We start from the raw sequence: 19,832 nt of genomic DNA, 5'->3' as shown, positions 1-19,832 counted from the left end.
TATTCTAGCTGCTTCAAACCAGCCTGAAGTACAGGCCAGGACTTTCCCCTGGTGCACAAGGCCTCAAAGCCTGGGAACTTAGAGGGTTTGCCTGAGTGCATTTCCTGTTTCTATCCCCTCTGCCTCTCCTTCAGGAGCACTGGCCTCCTGGATGTGCTACCAACAGTCTGGGCAAACCTCTGCCTCAGGCCTTTAGCACCTACTGAAGTTAAAGTCCCTTGAGGGCAGGACCCTGTGGGTCCCACACAAAGAAGACTCCTCAACCTGCTGAATGAAGAAACCCTGTTGAGGATTCAGGAACTGGAAAAGAAGAGCATAGACAAATAATCTAAATATTTGTCACATCAACCAAGGAAAAGCTCTGCCCTGAATGATTTGGGGGCGGCCATTCCCGAGGGTATTCTCCTCAACAGTAATCTCACAAGATAGACAAATAAGAAGGGTCCCGTTTTAGTCAGCCATTTCCCAGCTGTGATTGAAAGACCTACTGAGCACCATTGTAGAGGAGGAAACGTTTATTTGCGGGCTCAGGGCTTCAGGGGTCTCATTCCACAGAAGGTCAACTCCATTCCTTGGAGCCTGATGTGAGGCAGAACATCATGGCAGATGGATGTGGCAGAAGAAAGCAACTGGGAACATGGCACCAGGAAACAGAGATGCCATTCTCCAGTGATAAAATATGTTGTCCCAAAGGCATGCCTCCAATGACCCACCTCCTCCATACATACTGTACCTACTTCCAGTTACCATCCAGTAAATCCCGATCAGGGGATTCAATCACTAATTGGGTTAAAGTTCCCATAACCCATCTCTAAAAACATTCATCTCTAAAAACATTCTTGCATCGTCTCCCACATGAGCTTTTGGGAGACACCTCACATCCAAACCACAACAAGTTTCATAGTCAATTGGGTTTGAGCAAGTCCCAGTCAAATGAAAATCCCTTAAAATCCTCTTTCTCCTGGAGTATTTTTCAAGATGTCTATTCTGTTAGCTCATTATCAAGCTGTAAAAGAAAGACATATTATGCAGAATTTCCTAAATATAACTGACCACAGCTCACATTTCATGTAGACCCATGAAAGAGGACTAACGAGAATCCAGAAACTATACAGGAGCCACGCTTATTTAAAGGTATTTTCCTGTGCCTAGTTCTGTCATTTCGGCTCACACATGGCCCACTAATAAATGAGACAAGAAGTGATAAACAGAGAAAGGAGAGACAGAGGCAAGTTCAACAGCAAACACAGAGGGAGCCTGAAAAATGGCTACCTTGACCATGGAATAATAAATACTGAGGCATAAACTATGGAAATTCCCTGAAATACTGAACTTCCTAACCCAATGCAGTAGAGGATTAAAAAAGGAGAATCAGAAGTTGAAGCTGAATCCGAATGATCTAAGAGCTGGGATTAAGAAGTTATTTTGCAATTAACCCCCCAAATCTTCCATGTATTAACCTAAGTGTTAAAGGCCTGTCTTTTAAGACATCCTCAAATATTTAAAAGGTAAAATTTATATTTTTACATAAAATAGGGTTTTGGTGATTTGCCTGGCTGGCTTCCATGTATCACAGTCAATGTATGCAGAACACTATGAATTCTAGATGGATACGCATTAGGAACTTTCTTGCCATTTCAATAAAGAGGGTGCTGGGAGTTTCTGTACCAGAGAGATTTAAAGGAGAGAAAAGAAATAGACTTTCTTTTAAACTTGCCTTCTTTTTATTCCTTGTAAATCTTTCTGACTGTCCCCTCTGAGTGACAGTGGCACTAAAGAACTTGCTAAAGGCTTTAGATTTAAGATGGTTTGAAACCTTTCTGCTCAAATCTTGACAGGACAAAAAAAAAAAAAAAAAGAGGGGGTAGATGGTGGGCAGGGGGTGTTGCTGAACCACATGCCCATAAATCCTCTTGACCTGAACTTACAATACATCTGATCCAGCCGCTTGAGGTCTCTACCTTCCGTGTATAAAGGTCTCCCTGGCCAGCTTTATTTGAGTTCTTCAGCTTGGAAATGGATTCTGAGAAGAATAGTGTTCAAAGCTCTGGGAATCAATGTTGTAAAAGTGAAAAAATAAGGGGGAAAAAATGAAAAGCTTATAAAAAAAAAAAAAAACCCGCTATATACCTAGGTGAACACTTTGTGGTTCCAATGGAAAGTTGAACTATTGCATATGTGTGGGTGTGAACAGATTTTATTGTGTATGTTTAAGGTGCACAATGTGACATTGTGAGATAAATATAGAGAATATATATATATATATATATATATATATATATATATATATATACCTATATATATATATATATACCTACATACATACCTATATGGTCACAAAAGTGAATCATATTAACACATCCAGCATCTCACATAGGTCCCCATTTTTTTTTCCCTATTGGGCCAATAGCAACTAAAGTCTGTTCATTTAACAAAAGCATAATACACAATTCTGTTAATACAGTCTTCATGTTGCACATGAGATCTTTAAAATCATTCATCCTCCATACCTGCTATCATGTATCCTTTCACCTGCTTTTTGTTGGTGCTGGAAGTGAAAAACTACCAAAAAAAAAAAAAAAAAATCAGCTTCTCTTCATCTCCTGGTGAGTCTACCATCTAAATTCCATTAGTGATGTCTGGAATCCATAAGTCTGCCAGATTCCATATGGCAGCCCGTACCCACTTGTGGCTTCTAAACGTGTGGAATTTGGAGGTGGCCAGTCCAAGGAGAGACATGCTGTCAGCATGAAATATGAACTGAACTTCAAAGACTTAGTACAAGAACAGAGTGCAATGTATCTCAGTAATAACTTTTTATATTCAGTTTCTGTTGGCATCGTATTTTGAGTACATTAAGGTAAATATAATGGATTAAAAATCAGTTTGATTTTAATTGCTTTTATGATGATCAATTATTAGTGTGTGCATAAGCTGCATTTTTATGGCATCATGTAAATTAAATAGAAAATAAAATTAATTGTAAAACTCAAATAAAACGACCTGTTTCCTTTTATTGCTTTTAATGTTCCTTATAAAAATTTGGAAGTAGCAAATAATATATATATATATATATGTATATTATATATATATATGTACATATAAAATGTAGAAGTAGAATGTGTGCCTAACTTCACCTTGACTCTCAGGTGTACCTGCTCTAAGTGATGAGATCGGGTAAAAAAAAAACCAGTATATTCGGTAGATATTTCTAAGCACAGAGCTGACAATACTTCCAGTACCCTTCATGCCCCCTCTCTATGATTAAGCAATCTGAGCATTTAAAGCCCTTTGGGTTTATTTTTTTTCCTTGCCTGCTTATTATACAATAAACAGTAGTTAAGATTCTAATAAAATTATTTCCATTGCATGGGTGTTTATAACAAAATAGCCTTGAACACCAAAAAGAAAAACAATGAGATTATTTATCACAAAAAAATTGTGGTTCGGGTATTGGAGCTATCAGAGCCTGGATCCTGGAGAAGCAATAATTAAACTCAGTGTAGTAAGAGCACCTTGCTTATAAGACTGATGTGAAAACCCCAGGAGCAAACGTCTGGAAAGTTCTAGACCAAGCAGTGCTTATTAAGATATGTCTACAACACGGTCACCGTCACCGCCCCACCCCAACTGTAGCACCCACCCAATGCCTTCTCTTGGGCTGTCTGAAGGCGCCCAGGTTTCACCTTGGTGGCTACCTCCAATTTACCCAATGTCCCTTTCAGAAAGTGTCATCTCTTTGACCAGTCCTCAGCACAATTCCATCCGCTATCAACATATCACATGTCAGGGACAGAACATCAAATGGTGCCAAGGCAAGGTCACATCTAAAGATACCTGTGAGCTCTGTCAGATACCACACAGGGACAAGGTAGGTTTTAGCTCACAAAAACCTGCTCCCTGCCTTTGCACAACCAGCCAGGGACATCTCCCTGGAGCACACCCCAAGTATCGGGACCTCCTCAAATGTGCCTCTTATCAACACAGGACGTGCGCATGAAAGATCAGCCAGATGAAAACTAAGGCTGAAACACCCTTCTCCAAAATAGAGTCTTTATTTCAACAAGGTCGCTGACTCAATTTCAACTCATTCCTTGGCCATTTGACAGAAGTCAATACAGAGCAAACCACGCAGCACCAGATAGCAAACACCAGAGAGCCACGGGACCCTCTGTGACACCTGCAAGAAAAGATCCCATTAAGAGACAGGTGCAGGTCAAAAACCAGCCTGGTCATCATCTCCACTGTCAAAGGGCTCTGTGAACCCGGGCTGGACAAGGTGGCCTGCAACAATTTCACAAAGTGACCCCAAAAGTACACAACGTATGAGAAGAAAAAAATTGGATACTGCAAACGTTATTTTTAATAGAATGGCCCAGTCCCCCAACTTAATAACAAGCATCTAGTTCACAAAGACACTCAACAACTATTTCTTTTTTAACACGTCAAGATGTTTTTACAGTCTTCAGGCCACGTGAAATGGTGAATCCTTTAAGATGGGTGTCTGCAGACCCTCGTGCGTGTGTTCTGCACTACAGCCAAGCATGTAGGCGACAGCACCTTTCCAAAAACAGATTCTGAAATCTAAAACATCTGGCCTCTGAGGTTTCAGATAAGGGCTTCTAGATCGGAACCATATGGTGATGTGTACATGGTATATATTAAGAAAAACATCTCCGCTGCTTTTCACTTGATAAGATGCTCTCAAGAGAGCTGAAATAAGCCACCCGGGGGTTTTGCTGGAAAGGGCACAATCATTTTGGATCACTGAAGCTTACTGAAGACGTAAGCGCCAGTAAGTCTGAATCAACAACTCCTGCAATCTCTTATTATAATCAATAAGATTTTAATTACCTCAGTCAACACACACCCATAGGACCTCTACTTTAATGGAGCTCAGAGGTCTTACCTGGAGGTTTCTCCTTGAATTAAATCCAACTGCAGTTATTAGTGGAGACATGGCCTAATTCAATTCCAATTAGCACTATATGAACCCGTGTTGAGATCACCAACTACAAAACACGGACAGAGCAAGGAACGGGGAGGAGACTCACATGGGCAAAAGAGCTATCAGAGATGACTGTGGTGGGAGAGATCACAGAAAAGTCCAGCAGTCATGGAAGAACTGGAACATTCCATTTCCAGTCACCATTATAACACCACTATCTTATTCTAAGCTTTATGATCTTAAAGGACACTAAATCACATCTACAATTCCCTTTGGCCATGCAAAGGAACATATTCACAGGTTCTAGTAATTAACGAGTAGATATTTTGGATTTTTACCAAAACTCACCAGGCATGGTCAGCCCCAGGGCCTTTGGACATCTCTGTCCTACCAAAAGGCTCCAATCCATCTCTTCCATCTGTGTAAATACTATTAACTCGACAACAATCTTTCATCTGTGGCAAAATGTCCCTCTGCTTCTAAGACTAGTCAACCTGGAACTAGATAGCATTGACATGACTGTTCAATTTCTATGGCATCACTATGTATAAACAGCCTGAAGGCATGGTCTGTGACTTTCTGGTTTACCTTTCTGTCCCCACCCCTCCACAACAAAAGACTCAGGAAAAGCTCACCTTCAGGCAGAGAATCAAGCTCAAAAAGTAAGGGCATTGAGGAATGTTTCAGGACCCAAATAGGGTCTAGTCTCTGAGGCTCAGCATTGCAACTACTGAGGCTTTCTTTTCTGACTTTAACTGAGCCGTCCAGAACACTGGCAAAGGAAGAGTTTTTGTTTTCTTTCGTCTTCACGGGACTGTCTTTGGTTAATTATCAGACTGGAAGTTTCTAAGTGTTGCCCCTGCAAAACCAAATCCAGGATTTCAGCCAGGAAAATGTGGAGCGCTCCAATTTCTGAATGCCCACGTTGTAGATGACCTGAGAGCATTCCTGGAAAGCATCGAAACCTACAAGGCAGGCTTGTTGCCACTTACCCCCAGGGAGCGGCTCCAGCTTCTCCTAGGGCACAAGCTTCAAATTCAGCCTGCAGGGGCTGAAGGACTGAGCCAGCTATTGAAATTCCCAAGGTTGTGACTGTATGAACAGTAGAGTCTAACAGGCAGGACCAGTCATTCTAATAGGGCACAAGGCAAAGAACGATTCCTCTCTAACCACCAAACCACCACAAGAGACAAGTCCTTTTTTTTTTTTTTTTTGTACCAGGGATTGAACTCAGGTGCACTTGACCACTGAGCCACATCCCCAGCCCAATTTTGTATTTTATTTAGAAACAGAGTCTCACTGAGTTGCTTAGGGCCTCGCTGTGGCTGAGACTGGCTTTGAACTCATGATCCTCCTGCCTCAGCCTCCCAGGCTGCTGGGATTACAGGCATGTGCCACTGCACCCATCAAGTCTTCAGTCTCCAAATGTGTTTAAAAGACTCAGTTCCACTCAACACCCTGATCTCTCTGATCCTGTAGCTCATAGTGGTAACACGAGTAACATCTGGGTACCAGATGCAGTGGATACTGGGAAGTTGTGGAGTATCCCTGTCTTCTACACACTAGAATCTAGTAGCATATCCCTGCTAACATGGTGTGACCAAAAATGTCTCCAGACAGTGCTTCCTGGACTTTGGCCAGGGTGACAGGGGGTAGGTCATCACCCTCAGTTGAAAGCCACAACTGAATTATTCCACCAGTCCCAGTGCAACCTCCTGCAATGACTGTCCCCTAGCCCTCATGCACAGTACATACAGGATAAATACTATCCTCAATGCTGCTAAATTATTCCATCACACATTAATTATTTTTTTAAAACTTTCACTCTAGTTTCTTGAAGTATGATGTAGTTACATGAAAAGAAATAATCCACCTCGGAGATGTTCAAACAGTATAAAAATTTCAGAAAGAGCTAGTATTAATAAAGAGCTCAAATAAAGCAACCTAGCATAAAATATTGCAGACACGTTTTGGACAAAAGTGAGCAACTGGGTTGTGCATATTTTAAAGTTAAATTTGCTTCCGTTACCTCTCATCTCTGAAATTCGAGTTCCTCCAAAGATACCACTAAGAAATTGAACATGATTATCACATTTGCAGAAAGCAAGCATGCAACCTGATGGGCTTGGAGGAGAAATCCAATTAATATGGGCATCCTTACCTACCATCTGATAAAAAGAAAAAAGAAAAAAAAACCTTAAGCGACTTGGTCAAAACAATCAGTCGTAGATGCCACCGTGGATTAGCTTCTGAATGCAATGGTTTAAATAATGGAAAACTGAGACACTTATTTTAAAATGAGTAATAAGGTTTCATGAAAGTATGTATCTATTCTGTGCATTTTTCCACAATAAAATATAAGGAGGAGACGGGCTGTCTGGGTATTAGAGGAGGTGGTGACAAATGAAGTTGGGGTCCCCAGTTCCTAGCTCCACAGACTTTCCTTGCCAAGGTAGCTGCCCGATTAAGTTTTTTCAAGCTTTCAAGCACAGGTCTTTTGTCCAGAAAAAGATGAATGGAACAAATGGTAACCCAATTTGAAGACAAAGAGGCTTCTGAGCAGAGCTGGCTGGACCCAGACGGCCCCTTCCACTCTCACTGCCAATGGGAACCCGACAGCAAGACCAGAAGGGAAACCCCACACTTAGAAAAGCATGATGTCATTTGGCTTCTCAAAATCAAGTTTTCCAAGTATAAATAAAGTGAGACTTCTAAGAAATGATTCATCCCATTCAAAGGGTGGAGAGAAGTAGAATCCCTCCCAGGAGACATATATAATTAGTGTGACTAGGACAGGAAGTCCACAGAGAGAGGACTCCCTGTGCAGGGAGAGGATCTGGGTACTGAGAATCTGTCAGCTCAATGAGAAAGAGTATGAACTGTTTTCCCAGAGTAGCAATCGCTGGTTTTTTCAAGGAACAGTGGGTGGGAAGACCTCTTTGTGCATCAGTAGGAGCATGTGGTCTTAAGATATGCATATTTTGGTTTTCATCCAGGATTCCTTATCCCTTCTCCAAGGTAGACCACAGAAACTAGAATCCCTTCCCCAAGTTGAGTCAGAGAAACTCTACCTTTCTGTCTTGGAGCTGCCCATGAAGAAATTCTGTAACCTGTTATGATGGTTTGGATACAAGGTGTCCCCCCCAAAGCTGGCATGTTAATGCAGGAATATTTGGAGGTAAACTGATTGGATTATGAGAACTGTAACCTGACCATTCAGCTCACCCTGGTTTGAAGGGACTCACTGGGTGGTGACTGTAGGCAGGTGAAGTGTGACTGGCAGAAATGGGTCACTGGAGACATGTCCTGGAAGGGTGCATCTTCCTCTGCGGCCCCTTCCCCTCTTGCCTCTATTCTCTGTTTGCTGGTTGCCATGAGGTAAGCAGCTGTCCTTCTCTGGACCCATCCACCTTGATATGCTGCCTCACATTGGACCCAAGAGACATTGGTTCCGCCGTCTATGGACTGAGACCTCAGAAACCATGAGCCCCCAATAAATATCCCCTCCTTTAAGGTGGTCCTTTCAGGTAGTTTGGTGACAGAAATGAAAAGGTAATAAACCTGCCTTATCTGCTAATAGATCCTAAGACACCTCTTGTGTACCCAGGCGGAAAGAATATTGCACAGAGAGGCAGAGGAGCAGAGAGACAGGATCAGCAATGGTTCACATTCCTTTTGTCCAGTCACCTTTCCTTAGGGCTGTCCACGTTTAAATGGATCCTCTATTAAATCCCAAGGGATAGGGTTTGCAGAGTGCTAGGATTTGGATCTAAAATGTCTGCCAAAGCTCATGTGTTAAAAGCTTGGTCCCCATGGCAGCAGTATTCGGAGGTGGGCCCTTGGGGAGGAGACCGGATCATGAGGGTTCTGACCTCATTCATGGATTAATTCACTCATGCATTCATAACTTCATGACCTGGTGGGAGGTAATGGAAACTGTGGAGGTAGTGCCTTCTTGGAGGGAGCACATCACTGCAGATGTACCCTTTCATTCCAGGTCCCTTCCTCTAACTCTTTCCTTTAGTTTCCTAGTGACCAGGAGATAAGCTCCAACAGGCACTTCCCTGCCATGATGCTCTGCCTCGCCACAGGCCCAGAAAAAATGCAGGCAAGTGATCATGGACAAAAAAACCACGAACCTTTTCTTGTTTTAAGTGGATTTTCTCAGGTATTTTGTCAGAGTGACAGAAAACTGACCATGGAGAGCTCTAGGACAGATGGATCCCTAGCATCTTACAAGAAAGTGAACAAGGACTAAACCATGTGCAGGAAGGGTGCCACACCCCAGCCCCATGGAGACATCTGCCTACTTGTGTGCATCCCTTAAGATATTCTTCATAATAAACAAGGAAACATTTCTATTTTCCCGAGTTCTGTGAGCCACTCAAGCAAATTAATGGGATGTAAAGAGTAGGTTGAGGGAGCCCCAATTTGGATTGGACAGACGTTCCAGAGACCTAGACTTCAGACTGGGTCTGAAGCTCTATCAGGTAGAAGGTGTCAGAACTGAATTGATGGAGAGAATGCCGATTTAGAATCTGCTGGAAAAATGATTATGTAATTTTTTTGGGATCACAGATTTGGGGAATCACAGAACTGACCTGGAATTTTTTCCCCTATTACCTTTGAAAGTTTCTATAAACAAAGAGATTTTCCCCATCTTATAGGACACGTTCACCTAAGCTCCAAGGATACACAGAAGGTCCAAACACAGACATGAGGCGCTGGGCTGAATAATAAAACCCGAGAAATTACATGCAAGTCTATGTGGTTAGGGTTTGGATCTGGAATGTGCCCCAAAGGCTCACAGCAATTAGAAGCAAATGAACACCTCTGTGTGGATACGCACATGTATTTTCTTTGTGAAGGGAGCCTCAGGTATTTGAGGGAGATGTAGAAGGGCCGAGGCGGCCAGGGCAAGATGGTGAGTGAGGAGGTCGGGGCGGGGCCAGAACAGAGGAGCAGGGAGGTCAACTTCCTGCAGGACCAAAGTGCTAGTGGACACAAATGGGGACCCAATCAGAAAGACACTTCTATACTTGTACTCCTAAGCAGGGATCCAAGAAAAAATTAAAACAGATGTGGACAGGGGGGCACCAATAGTGAAGAACACGTGGACAGGGGAGGAGATAAGGAAAGGAGGAAATTTCAGAGACCATAAAAAGAACAGGCCAGAACTCCCCCACTGGATTCCCAGCTCTGAGGCCCCTTCTCTTGGGAGAGGTCTATCTCTGTCAATTTTGCAATAAACCTACTTCTTGCTTGCTATCTGTGTCTGTTCTTCGATTCTTTGTTGAACAGGGACAATAAACCCAGAACCCCTAGGTGGTACCATATTCATTGGATTCACAAAGCAGGACAAGAAACGTTAAAGGTTGGAAATAGTCCTTGGCCACTTGGCTCCTTGGATGATAACATGCTACCAGTTCAGAGTCACTCCATGGTTGGGTAGAATCATAGACAGGAAATACATTCATTTTAGACCTAAGAATGACCACATCCGGAGCCAACCAACACGTTTATCACAGCAGAAGAATATTCACAACAATGAGTCAGCCACAGAAGGGAAGTCGCATCCCTAGCTAAGGTTAATAACGGAGTTGGTGACCAGATCCCTCTCCTCCCTGCACATCAGCACCGAGGGTCTGTAAAAAGGTGTAAGGTATGTCAGGACTAAAGCAAAATGTCATCATCCATCCAGGCAAAGTTAACAGGGACTCAGGCCACTAACAGAGCATCTTTCTCAACAGTAGCCGGGAGCAGAAAAACCTCCAAACAAAGAAGGTTTGAGACCCTTCTTCATGTCACTAGTTTTCCAAAGAATGACAATGAAAGTCACCCAAGTTTCACACAAAATGTTGGCTTCAGAGAGCAACGAACGTTTCAGAAATGAACTGTGAAAACAGACTGTCAAATCAACAAATGATCAATTGCATTGACCAGGGGAGAGTCCACCAAACCAGGATGCCTGCAATTTCCCTATTTCTCCCCTTGAACAAAGGAGGAGAGGCCTGGTAGGAAGCATCCAGATAACATGCTATAGATATGGGCTTTTTTTTTTTTTGGTACTAGGGATTGAACCCAGGGGCACTTAACCACTGAGCTACATCCCCATCCTTTTTTGATATTTTATTTAGAGACAGGGTCTCGCTGAGCAAATGTCCTTGCAAAGTTGCTGAGGCTGGCTTTGAACTTGCGATCCTCCTGCCTCAGCCTCCCAAGCCACTGAAATTACAGGCATGCATCATGATATCCAGCCAATAAAGGATTTCTTGGCAGAAATGTTTCTTTTTATCCAGTCTGATTTGTACAAAAAAATGAAGGTAAGGAAAAAGCATGTGATTAACATCAACATTCAAAGGACAGCCATGCTTGCAGATCTCTAGAGATCTTCTCTCACCTCCACGGGAAACCTCCTGCCGTTGACACTGTGTTCGGAGCCCGCGGAGCCATTGCTGTGGCCCCAGTGAAACTCCACCTTCTCGGCTTTGAATCTGCCAGGCAGGCCAGCACCACTCACAAAATAGTCATCTTTGAGAAGGATGGCCACTAAAAGAGAAGGGGAACACACCGTGAGTTTCACACCCTGAGGAAGGATTGCTTCTGTTGCTTCTAATACAGTTCATGATTGTCATGGTGGGAATCATCTCCTCACCGACCTGTTAAACAACAAGTCAAAACCACGGGCATGAAGAAATTAGGACATTCTAGCAGCAGAACACGCTTAGATCACCCGTAGGTTCTCCATCATGACAATTCCCAGAGAGAGAAATCTCAGAATTTTTTTATCCATTTAACATATGAGAGAGAGAGAGAGAGAGAATATATGACAAACTAAGTTGGTCTGTGACAGTGTCTCCTAAATTAGCATGACAATCAAAACTACCAGGAGAGTGAGAGGTTTCTTTTTAAGCACTGTTTCCTGGGGCTACCCCCAAGACTCAAGGTTTGAAAATGAGACAGGAAATGTATACATTGAGCCAGATGCATGAAGCATGTTTCTTTGATCAGAAAACCGAGGCAAGATATCAGGGAGGGAATTTGCAAGTTTTCCCAATATTAATGCAAAAATTAGAAGACTATTAGTGGCAGTCTTGACATTTGATAAACATGCCCAGGGAACTGCGGTGGAAAATCTACTTATTAAGTCACTCGAACATTGCAAATTAGAACTCCTCTATTCTTAATTCTAAACACATGAATACTTCCCTTATCCATGAGGGAAAACAAAATCATGAGAGCATGCACAACATTGGGGATCTATACCTGATCACAGCCTTCATTGCAAAAACACATCTTTCCTTCTTGAACAAGGAGAAAGAAAATTGGAGAACAACTTAGATTAAGGTTCTTGGAGAAATTTATTTCGGCAAAAGAATCTTAATATCTAATGGGTACATACTAGTTTCTATTTTAAAAGGGATACATTTTCTTTTTCCTAAAGTGGATCCATTAGTTCATTTAATACATCCTTACTAAGTACATGTAAGATGCCAACCAATATACCGAATGGCTTATGACCAAAAGCTAAGCTTGTGTGGGCCATGGGAAAGCTCTCAGATCCTCACTGTCTCCTCTTGCTGAAGAGATCCCAGTTAGAGCTTCAGAGAGAAACCCTGCATGCAAATGAGGTCTCCATAAAAGATAGGGACTAGACTAATGACCCATTTCTAAAACAGGGCAATTAGTTTCAGTACTTCTCTAAATAAAGGAAGCATTAAACGCAAGAGAAGGAACCCTGCTCATATAAATCCCTTTTTATTGCATTCAAAAGGCAGTTTTTCTCCAACTTCTGAGAAAATATACAGGGAACGTTCAATTAGTGGGACAGCAAATTAAAGGATGAAATGAAGTAAAAGCAAGTGTTTCTTGTGCCAATTAAACACGCTAGGGTATTATTCTAATTTTTTTTTTCCTGTTTGGGGCATGTTTTAGAACAGGGGTTGGCACACTTTTCCCGTTAAGAGGCATTTGCTAAATATTTTAGGCTTAATAGAGTAGTTGCCCTCTCTGGTGCACTTATTAGGTCTCAGCTTTATGCCACAGAAGCAGCCAAAGGCATACCCAATGACATGACTGAGGCCAGCCTCCTGTGAAACCTCGCTTAACCACATGGAAATCTGAATTTGATATAATTTTCACAGAGTGCTTCCTCCTTTTGATTTTCTAACCACTTAAAAAGGTAAACAAGCCAGGTGAGGTGGTGCACGTCTGTAATCCCAGCAGCTCCGGAGGCCGAGGCAGGAGGATCTTGACTTCAAAGTCAGCCTCGGCAAACTCGAGGTGCTAAGCAACTCAGTGAGACCCTGTCTCTAAATAAAATACAAAATAGGGCTGGGGATGGGGCTCAGTGCTGGAGTGCCCGAGTTCAATCCCTGATACACCAGAAACAAAACAGACAGGCGTGGGCTGGGGCTGTAGCTCAGTGGTAGAGCACTTGCCTGGCATGCGTGAAGCACTGGGCTCCATACACAGCACCACGTAAAAATAAAATAAAGGTATGTGTTCACCTACAGCTAAAAAATAAATTAAAAAAAAAAAAAAAACACAGCAAAGCATGATGGTGCATGCCTGTAATCCAGGCAACTTGGGAGGCTGAGGCAGGAGGATCAAAAGTTGGATATCAGCCTCTGCAACTTAGTGAGGCCCTACGCAGCTTAGCATGACCCTGTCTCAAATTAAAACATTAAAAGGTAAACAAAAGCAAACAGATTGTCCTTCCATGACCTGGAAAATGTAATATCTTGTAAGATAAAATATTAGCTAAGATAATATCTAAACTGACATATACATAAAGATGTAGCTTCCAAAATATCAGATAATACGTTGCACATACCTTTCATTCCAATGTCAAACACCCAGGTATTAACTCAGTAGAGTCCTAAATACTGTTGCTTATTCTCACGCTGCTATAAATTCAATATATAAAATTTTACATCCAGAGAACGAAGGCAAAGATTCTAAGTGCATCTGTTACAATACGCGCAGGGAGTCAGCGTCATCCTATAAATATTTGATTTTATCCTAAATCATTTATGTCTCTGTCAGGGGTCATTTTACTTGTTTTATATGAATAATTAAAGACATAATTAGGGAACTGTACAATCTGAAACATTAATCTCATTTTTCATTTTATTGTATTTCTCACCAGAGCACACAGCGTGCCTCACGCACATTTGCCCCTTTCAAGAATGGATTCTATTTTTGTTTACTTATAAAACTGGGGAGGGGGCATCATCCTGGCTATCCTGTAACAATTTTCTAATGACCCTGAGGATGGCCATCATTTCAAAACACAAGGGACCAAAGGTAGTTACCAGAGAACACAGTATGTCCTATGAGCATCAGCTCCGAGAGGACTGGCATCTCATCCTGCCACTTGGCAGGGGCGTGACCTCAGGCAGGTATCCTACCCCACTGATCAAATGGCAGTACCAATACTGCCTGCCTGCGCTTCGAGGCTCCTTTGACATTTAGAGGCAACCACATTCCCAAAGAGCTGAGTATAGTGCCAGGAATCTGGAAGGTATGTGACCAATGGGGGGTCTGTCAACTATTTCTAGAATCAAGCCTGGAACATGGGTACAGCACAGGGAGTGGGGTGGCCATAGAGGTGGAACTGTCCCTTTTTAGATAGAGTTCAGCATGAAAGCAACATGGTCTTGGAAGAAAATAAGAATCACATTAGCTGCAGTGGCACATGCCTGCAATCCCAGCAGCTGGGGGGGCTGGGGCAGGAGGATCGCAAGTTCAAAGCCAGTCTCAGCAAAAGTGAGGCCCTAAGCAACTCAGTGAGACCCTGTCTCTAAATAAAATACAAAATGAGGCTGGGGATGGGGCTCAGTGGTTTAGTGGCCCTGAGATCAATCCCCAGTACAACCATCTCCTTCTCTCCTTCCCACCCAAAAAAGAAAGAAAATAAGAGGCATCATGACATAGGACCACCACTAAGGCCAGGTATAGCCCAAATACTCTCTTGGAGCAGATCTTAAGGGGTGATTGATACTTCTAGTTCACTAAAACACAGCTGTTAAAAAGATATTTGCTCTTATGTATTCTTTCTATCCCTTGAATCACATCAACGAAAAGAAAATCTCCTGTTTGGTGCTCTACAAATCCTTGGCACACACTCCTTCCCCTTTGCCCCGAAAGTATTAAACTAGATTTTGATAACATGGGAAACTGATTTATTTTCCATAAACCATGCACGTAAAATTTTTCACAGTAACTCTATCCATGTCAAAGAGCATGGGGTTTTTTCCTACGGACAATGCTCATAAAAAGCTTTCTTTTAAAATCCATTTGACTTCATGAAAACAAAATAAGCAAACTGAAAAATAAAAGCAAGTATATAACATTACAAGAATAATAAACAAAAGCAGATTTTAAAACAAGGGCCATAACAGCTGAATGTAGATATGCAAGATGGTCCAAGATTGGCATCACAGCCTGTGATCGAGCTCCCCTGTCATGGTTTAGATAGGAGGTGTCCTCCAAAAGCTCATGTGGGAGATAATGCAAGATAGTCCAGGGGTGAAATGACTGGGTTATAAGAGGTGTAACCTCATCCATAGATTAATCCCCTCGGGGGTTAGCTGGGTGGGAACCATAGGCAGCTAGAGTGTGGCTAGAGGAGGTGGGTTCCTGGGTGCCTGTTTTGGGGGTATATACTTTGTTCCTGGTGCTATGTCATGAGCTGCGTTCCTCCTTCCGCCATGATGTTGTGTCTTACCTCAGGCCCAGAGCAATGGAGCTGGCCAACTATGAACTGAGACCTCCAAAACAATGAGCCCCAAATAAACTTTCCCTCCTGTAAATGTTCTCATCAGGACTATTGGTAGTAAATTTATGGGTGGTAAAATGAGCTCACTAATATACCCCCCCACACACACACACAAACTTCATAAACTCAAAGGCTGATCTCCAATATGAGGGAATTAGGAGGAAGTGGGGCTCATGGGAAAGGGATCAGGTTATGAGGGTGGGGTCTTCATGAATGGGATTAGTGCCCTTCACAAGGACCTGAGAGAGGACCTCCCTATTGAAGACACAGAGAGAAGGTGCCCTCTTCTCAGCAGGTCCTGACCAGACAGAGTCTACCACTGCCTGGACCTGGGATCTCCAGTCTCCAGAACTCTGAGGATTATTTCTGGTGGAAGCCAACTCACTGAAATGGCATTTTGATATGGCAGCCTGAACTGACCAGGACGGATGGGGAGAGAGGAGGAGGGGGAGGAAACGTATACATGAGAGTGGATTGTCTAGAACGGGCCCTGGGGGCTAACACGGCTTATGGTAAAATTGAAGCAGTAGGATGGAGAAGGCAGAAGAAGATGGGAGCTTCAGGTCAGGGCCCCGTAACCCAGAGGTCAAAAAACCCACGGTGGCACCCACCTACAGCGCTCTGGATCCATGACCCCTGAAATGAGAAGTCGCATTCTGAGCACAGCTGCACTTCAGGAATCCAGGAGTCGGAATTGGAAACCTAGATCGCACATGGTCCGTGTTTTAAGAAAAAATGCATCTTTTGGTGCCTCTGCTCTGTAAAACTGGAATAAGACAGCAAGGACTTCACAGATTCCGAAAGAGGATCACAAAGGTGGACACAGGAAGAATACTCAGAAAAGCCATTCACACCGATGTCCCAGCCGACAGCTGGCTCCAGGAAGTGCTGTTTATCAAGTGATTAACCCAGGGAGACGATCCATGGCTCTCCCCAGATTGTCCCCGGGTCTGGCGACCCCCATAATGTAAGGGTGCCATAGGTTCTGCTCAGGAACGAGAGGCAGAGAGGGAGTCAGATTGCTGGGTGAAGACAGAATTGCGTTGGTTTCCTTCTATCTCTGAAAGGATGACCTCGGCCCTGGCACTCGGGGCAGTTTTTCACAGGATATCCAGCAAGAGTTGATAACTGAAGCTGGATGTGTGTATATAATGCCAGGCTAAAGCAAATGTTCACACCACAAATCTATGTAAACAGCAGTTGGTGCTAAAAGTTAAAAGAAAAATAAATGGGAGGCGTGCCAACTGCTCGCTATCTGAACCCCCTCTCCCATTTGCAGCTCTGTTCAGCCAGCAAAGTCTGCGAAACTGGATCTGAACACAGGACCCCAGACCACCCTCTACCATATTGACTTCTGTATTGTCCTGGGGCTCTTGGTGAAAAGGAAGGGCCAGGGTCTGAAAGCCAGGAGGCCTGGGATCTAGTTCCAGCCTTCCACCGAGGCAGGGTCTCACTGAGTTGCTAAGTGCCTCACTAAGTGACTGAGGCTGGCTTTGAACTTGCAATCCTCCTGCCTCAGCCTCCTGAGCCTAAGGGATTACAGGCATGTGCTATTGTGCAGACTCAATAAATAGTTACAGAATAATTGCTGAGGAAGAGAATCAGGAAAATCAGACATATTCCTGCCCTCGTGGAGCTGAAGTTCAACGGGAATGACAGGCACTGAGGACTAAACAGATCGCAGAAGCAAAGCTTCTAGCAAATGGGCATCTAACTCAGGATATGTCAAGATTTGATAGGAGTTGCCTGACCAGGAGAGCTCCCTGGGGAAATGCTCACAAGAAGGGACCAAGTCAAGGGAGAAAGAGTTTATGCAAAGGTCCTGTGGTAGTGGAAGTGGTGGGAGTAGGACTGAGGAGGAGGTAGCCAGAGTGACTTCCAGAAAGCAGGATGTAGTAAGAGGCAGAGATAGTGAGCCACCTGTCTCTGTCCCAAGAATAATGGGAAGTCATTGATATGGTTACCAAAGAGAAAAGGAAAGAGAGATGAGCAAGATCAGATTAGAGAACTAGGTAGATTCCTACGGCTACGCTGTGGAGAAGGCTTGAGAGGAAACCAAAATTGGTAGTAGAAAACAAAAAAAAAAAGTTCCTGCAGTTATTCAGAAAAGACACTGGACATGCTCTGTTGGAACAACAGACATCCAAGAGATGACAAGCCACAGGATTATCCTAGGTCTCAGTTAACTCACTAGTAAATGTAGCACAGATGAACAACATGGACTTGGTAACCCTCTGACCATGGAGGATATGACAGATAGGAGTCTCACAGAAGATTCTGTACCATAAAAAAGAAAGGGGACTTCCAAAGTGACCTTGAATTTCAGGGCAAGTGGTTAACTGTGCTTCTGTCTCTGCAGCTACTCTAACCTACAACCTGAATGCAGAGTGTGGGGCCGAGGGGCCAAGAAAAAGGAAATGGAGCTTAGCAAACAAGAAACAGAGCTTGCGGTGCCTCTCACTCAACAGAAAAGCAGGGAAATCGGTCCTAACTGAATCCCAGGATTCAGATAAGATGAGATAGTTAATAATCAGAAAGAAATAATGATCTGGGGCTTCTGGAACAAAGTAATTTATAAAGTTAAGAGCCAAATCATGCCTAGTATTCCTCAAAAGAATGGACTCCTTTTGTATACCAGAGGACGACTTTTTTATATCAGAGCATTATAATTACATATAGTAATTGGGTTCATCCCGACAAAATCCTACATGCATGGAATTCAATTTCAGTTCACGAACCCCATTTGCCATCTGCCAGACCCCTGCTCTCCTTCCCCAGATGCCCGTTATCCTTCCTCTACTCTACCAAGTCTTCCTTTTGTCTGTCTGTCTGTATGTCTACCTAACTAATATTGGGGATAAAATCCAGGGTGCTTAACCACTGAGTCATATCCTCAGCCCTGTTGATTTTTTATGTTAAGACAGGGTCCCACTGAGTCGCTTAGGGCCTCACGAAGTTGCTAACATTGATCTCAAACTGGTAATCTTCCTGCCTCAGCCTCCTGAGCTGCTGGGATTACGTGGATGCCACCAAGCCTGGCCTGTCTATATATTTTTTGATTGGGGCTTTCTACTTATGTATAAAGGTAAAAATTCCCTGTGGTATATTTATAGATGCACACTTGATTTTCAAAGAATTCATTCTGCATAACCTCCCCTTTCCCATCTCACCTCTCCATCTTGATCACTTTCTTGTACACCACTGATCTTCCCTATGCCTGAATGTGACCCTAGCCTTCCATCAACCCTTCTGTCCTTTATTTTATTCTAGCTTCCACATAACAAGAGAAAACATTCAACCTTTGAGTTTCTGAGTCTGGTTTATTTAATTTAGCATGATATTCTGTTTCCATTATCAGCAAATGCCATAATTTTATTCTTTAGGACTGAGTAGAACTCCACTGCATGTGTGTGTGCGCGTGTCTGTATGTGTCACAATTTCTTAATCCATGAATGGACTTACAAAAATTTAATCTTAAACTTTCTCTTTTGGGCCACCTTGAGCTAAGCAGAGATGACCCAGTGTAATACGCACACAGGGTCAGGGATGCCCAGTACAAATGATGCCGAATCAGAGATTTTTCCAAAAATCCATTTTTGTTTGTGTCGATACGGATTGATGGCTAAGGAGCTTGGCAGCCTGCTTAGCCATCAATCTGTAACGACATCAACAAAACTTGGAGATAAAAAGAAATGAGGAATTATGAACCCCAAACTGGTCTTTCTTCCATATCCCACATTCATACCAATTAATGGTCATTAAAGAATTGAAGTGGGTTTGGGGATGTTGTCATAAAAATAAAGGTAAGGATTTGGCACAAAGCAAGTTGGAACTCCTAAGGAAATACAGGTGAAGAATCTGTCAAATGAAATGATCCAGGTCCTGGTCAGCCAAGAGGATTATTAGGGTTAAGATAGATCTTAATGAGATGAATGGATAAAGAAACTGTGAGATATATATATATATATATATATATATATATATATATATATATATATATAAATAAATATTACTCAGCCTTAAAGCTTGAGATTATGGCATTTCCAGGTATATGGATGGAATTGAAGAATAGCATGCTGAGTGAAATAAGCCAATACCAAA

General features: G+C 42.8%; 1 protein-coding gene across 1 annotated transcript in view; it reads right to left on the bottom strand.

Moving 5' to 3' along the window:
* The window catches only part of Ptprg (protein tyrosine phosphatase receptor type G), a 708,866-nt gene that overhangs the window by 277,356 nt on the left and 411,678 nt on the right, over positions 1–19,832 (bottom strand). The window contains exon 4 of the mRNA XM_071619197.1: positions 11,349–11,497. Coding sequence (XP_071475298.1) covers positions 11,349–11,497 — 149 coding nt within the window. The remainder of the gene's footprint in view (positions 1–11,348; positions 11,498–19,832) is intronic.

The sequence above is a fragment of the Marmota flaviventris genome, chromosome 1 (genome assembly GCF_047511675.1).
Source record: "Marmota flaviventris isolate mMarFla1 chromosome 1, mMarFla1.hap1, whole genome shotgun sequence".
Lineage (NCBI taxonomy): Eukaryota > Metazoa > Chordata > Mammalia > Rodentia > Sciuridae > Marmota > Marmota flaviventris.
This window is presented reverse-complemented; position numbering and strand designations above follow the sequence as displayed.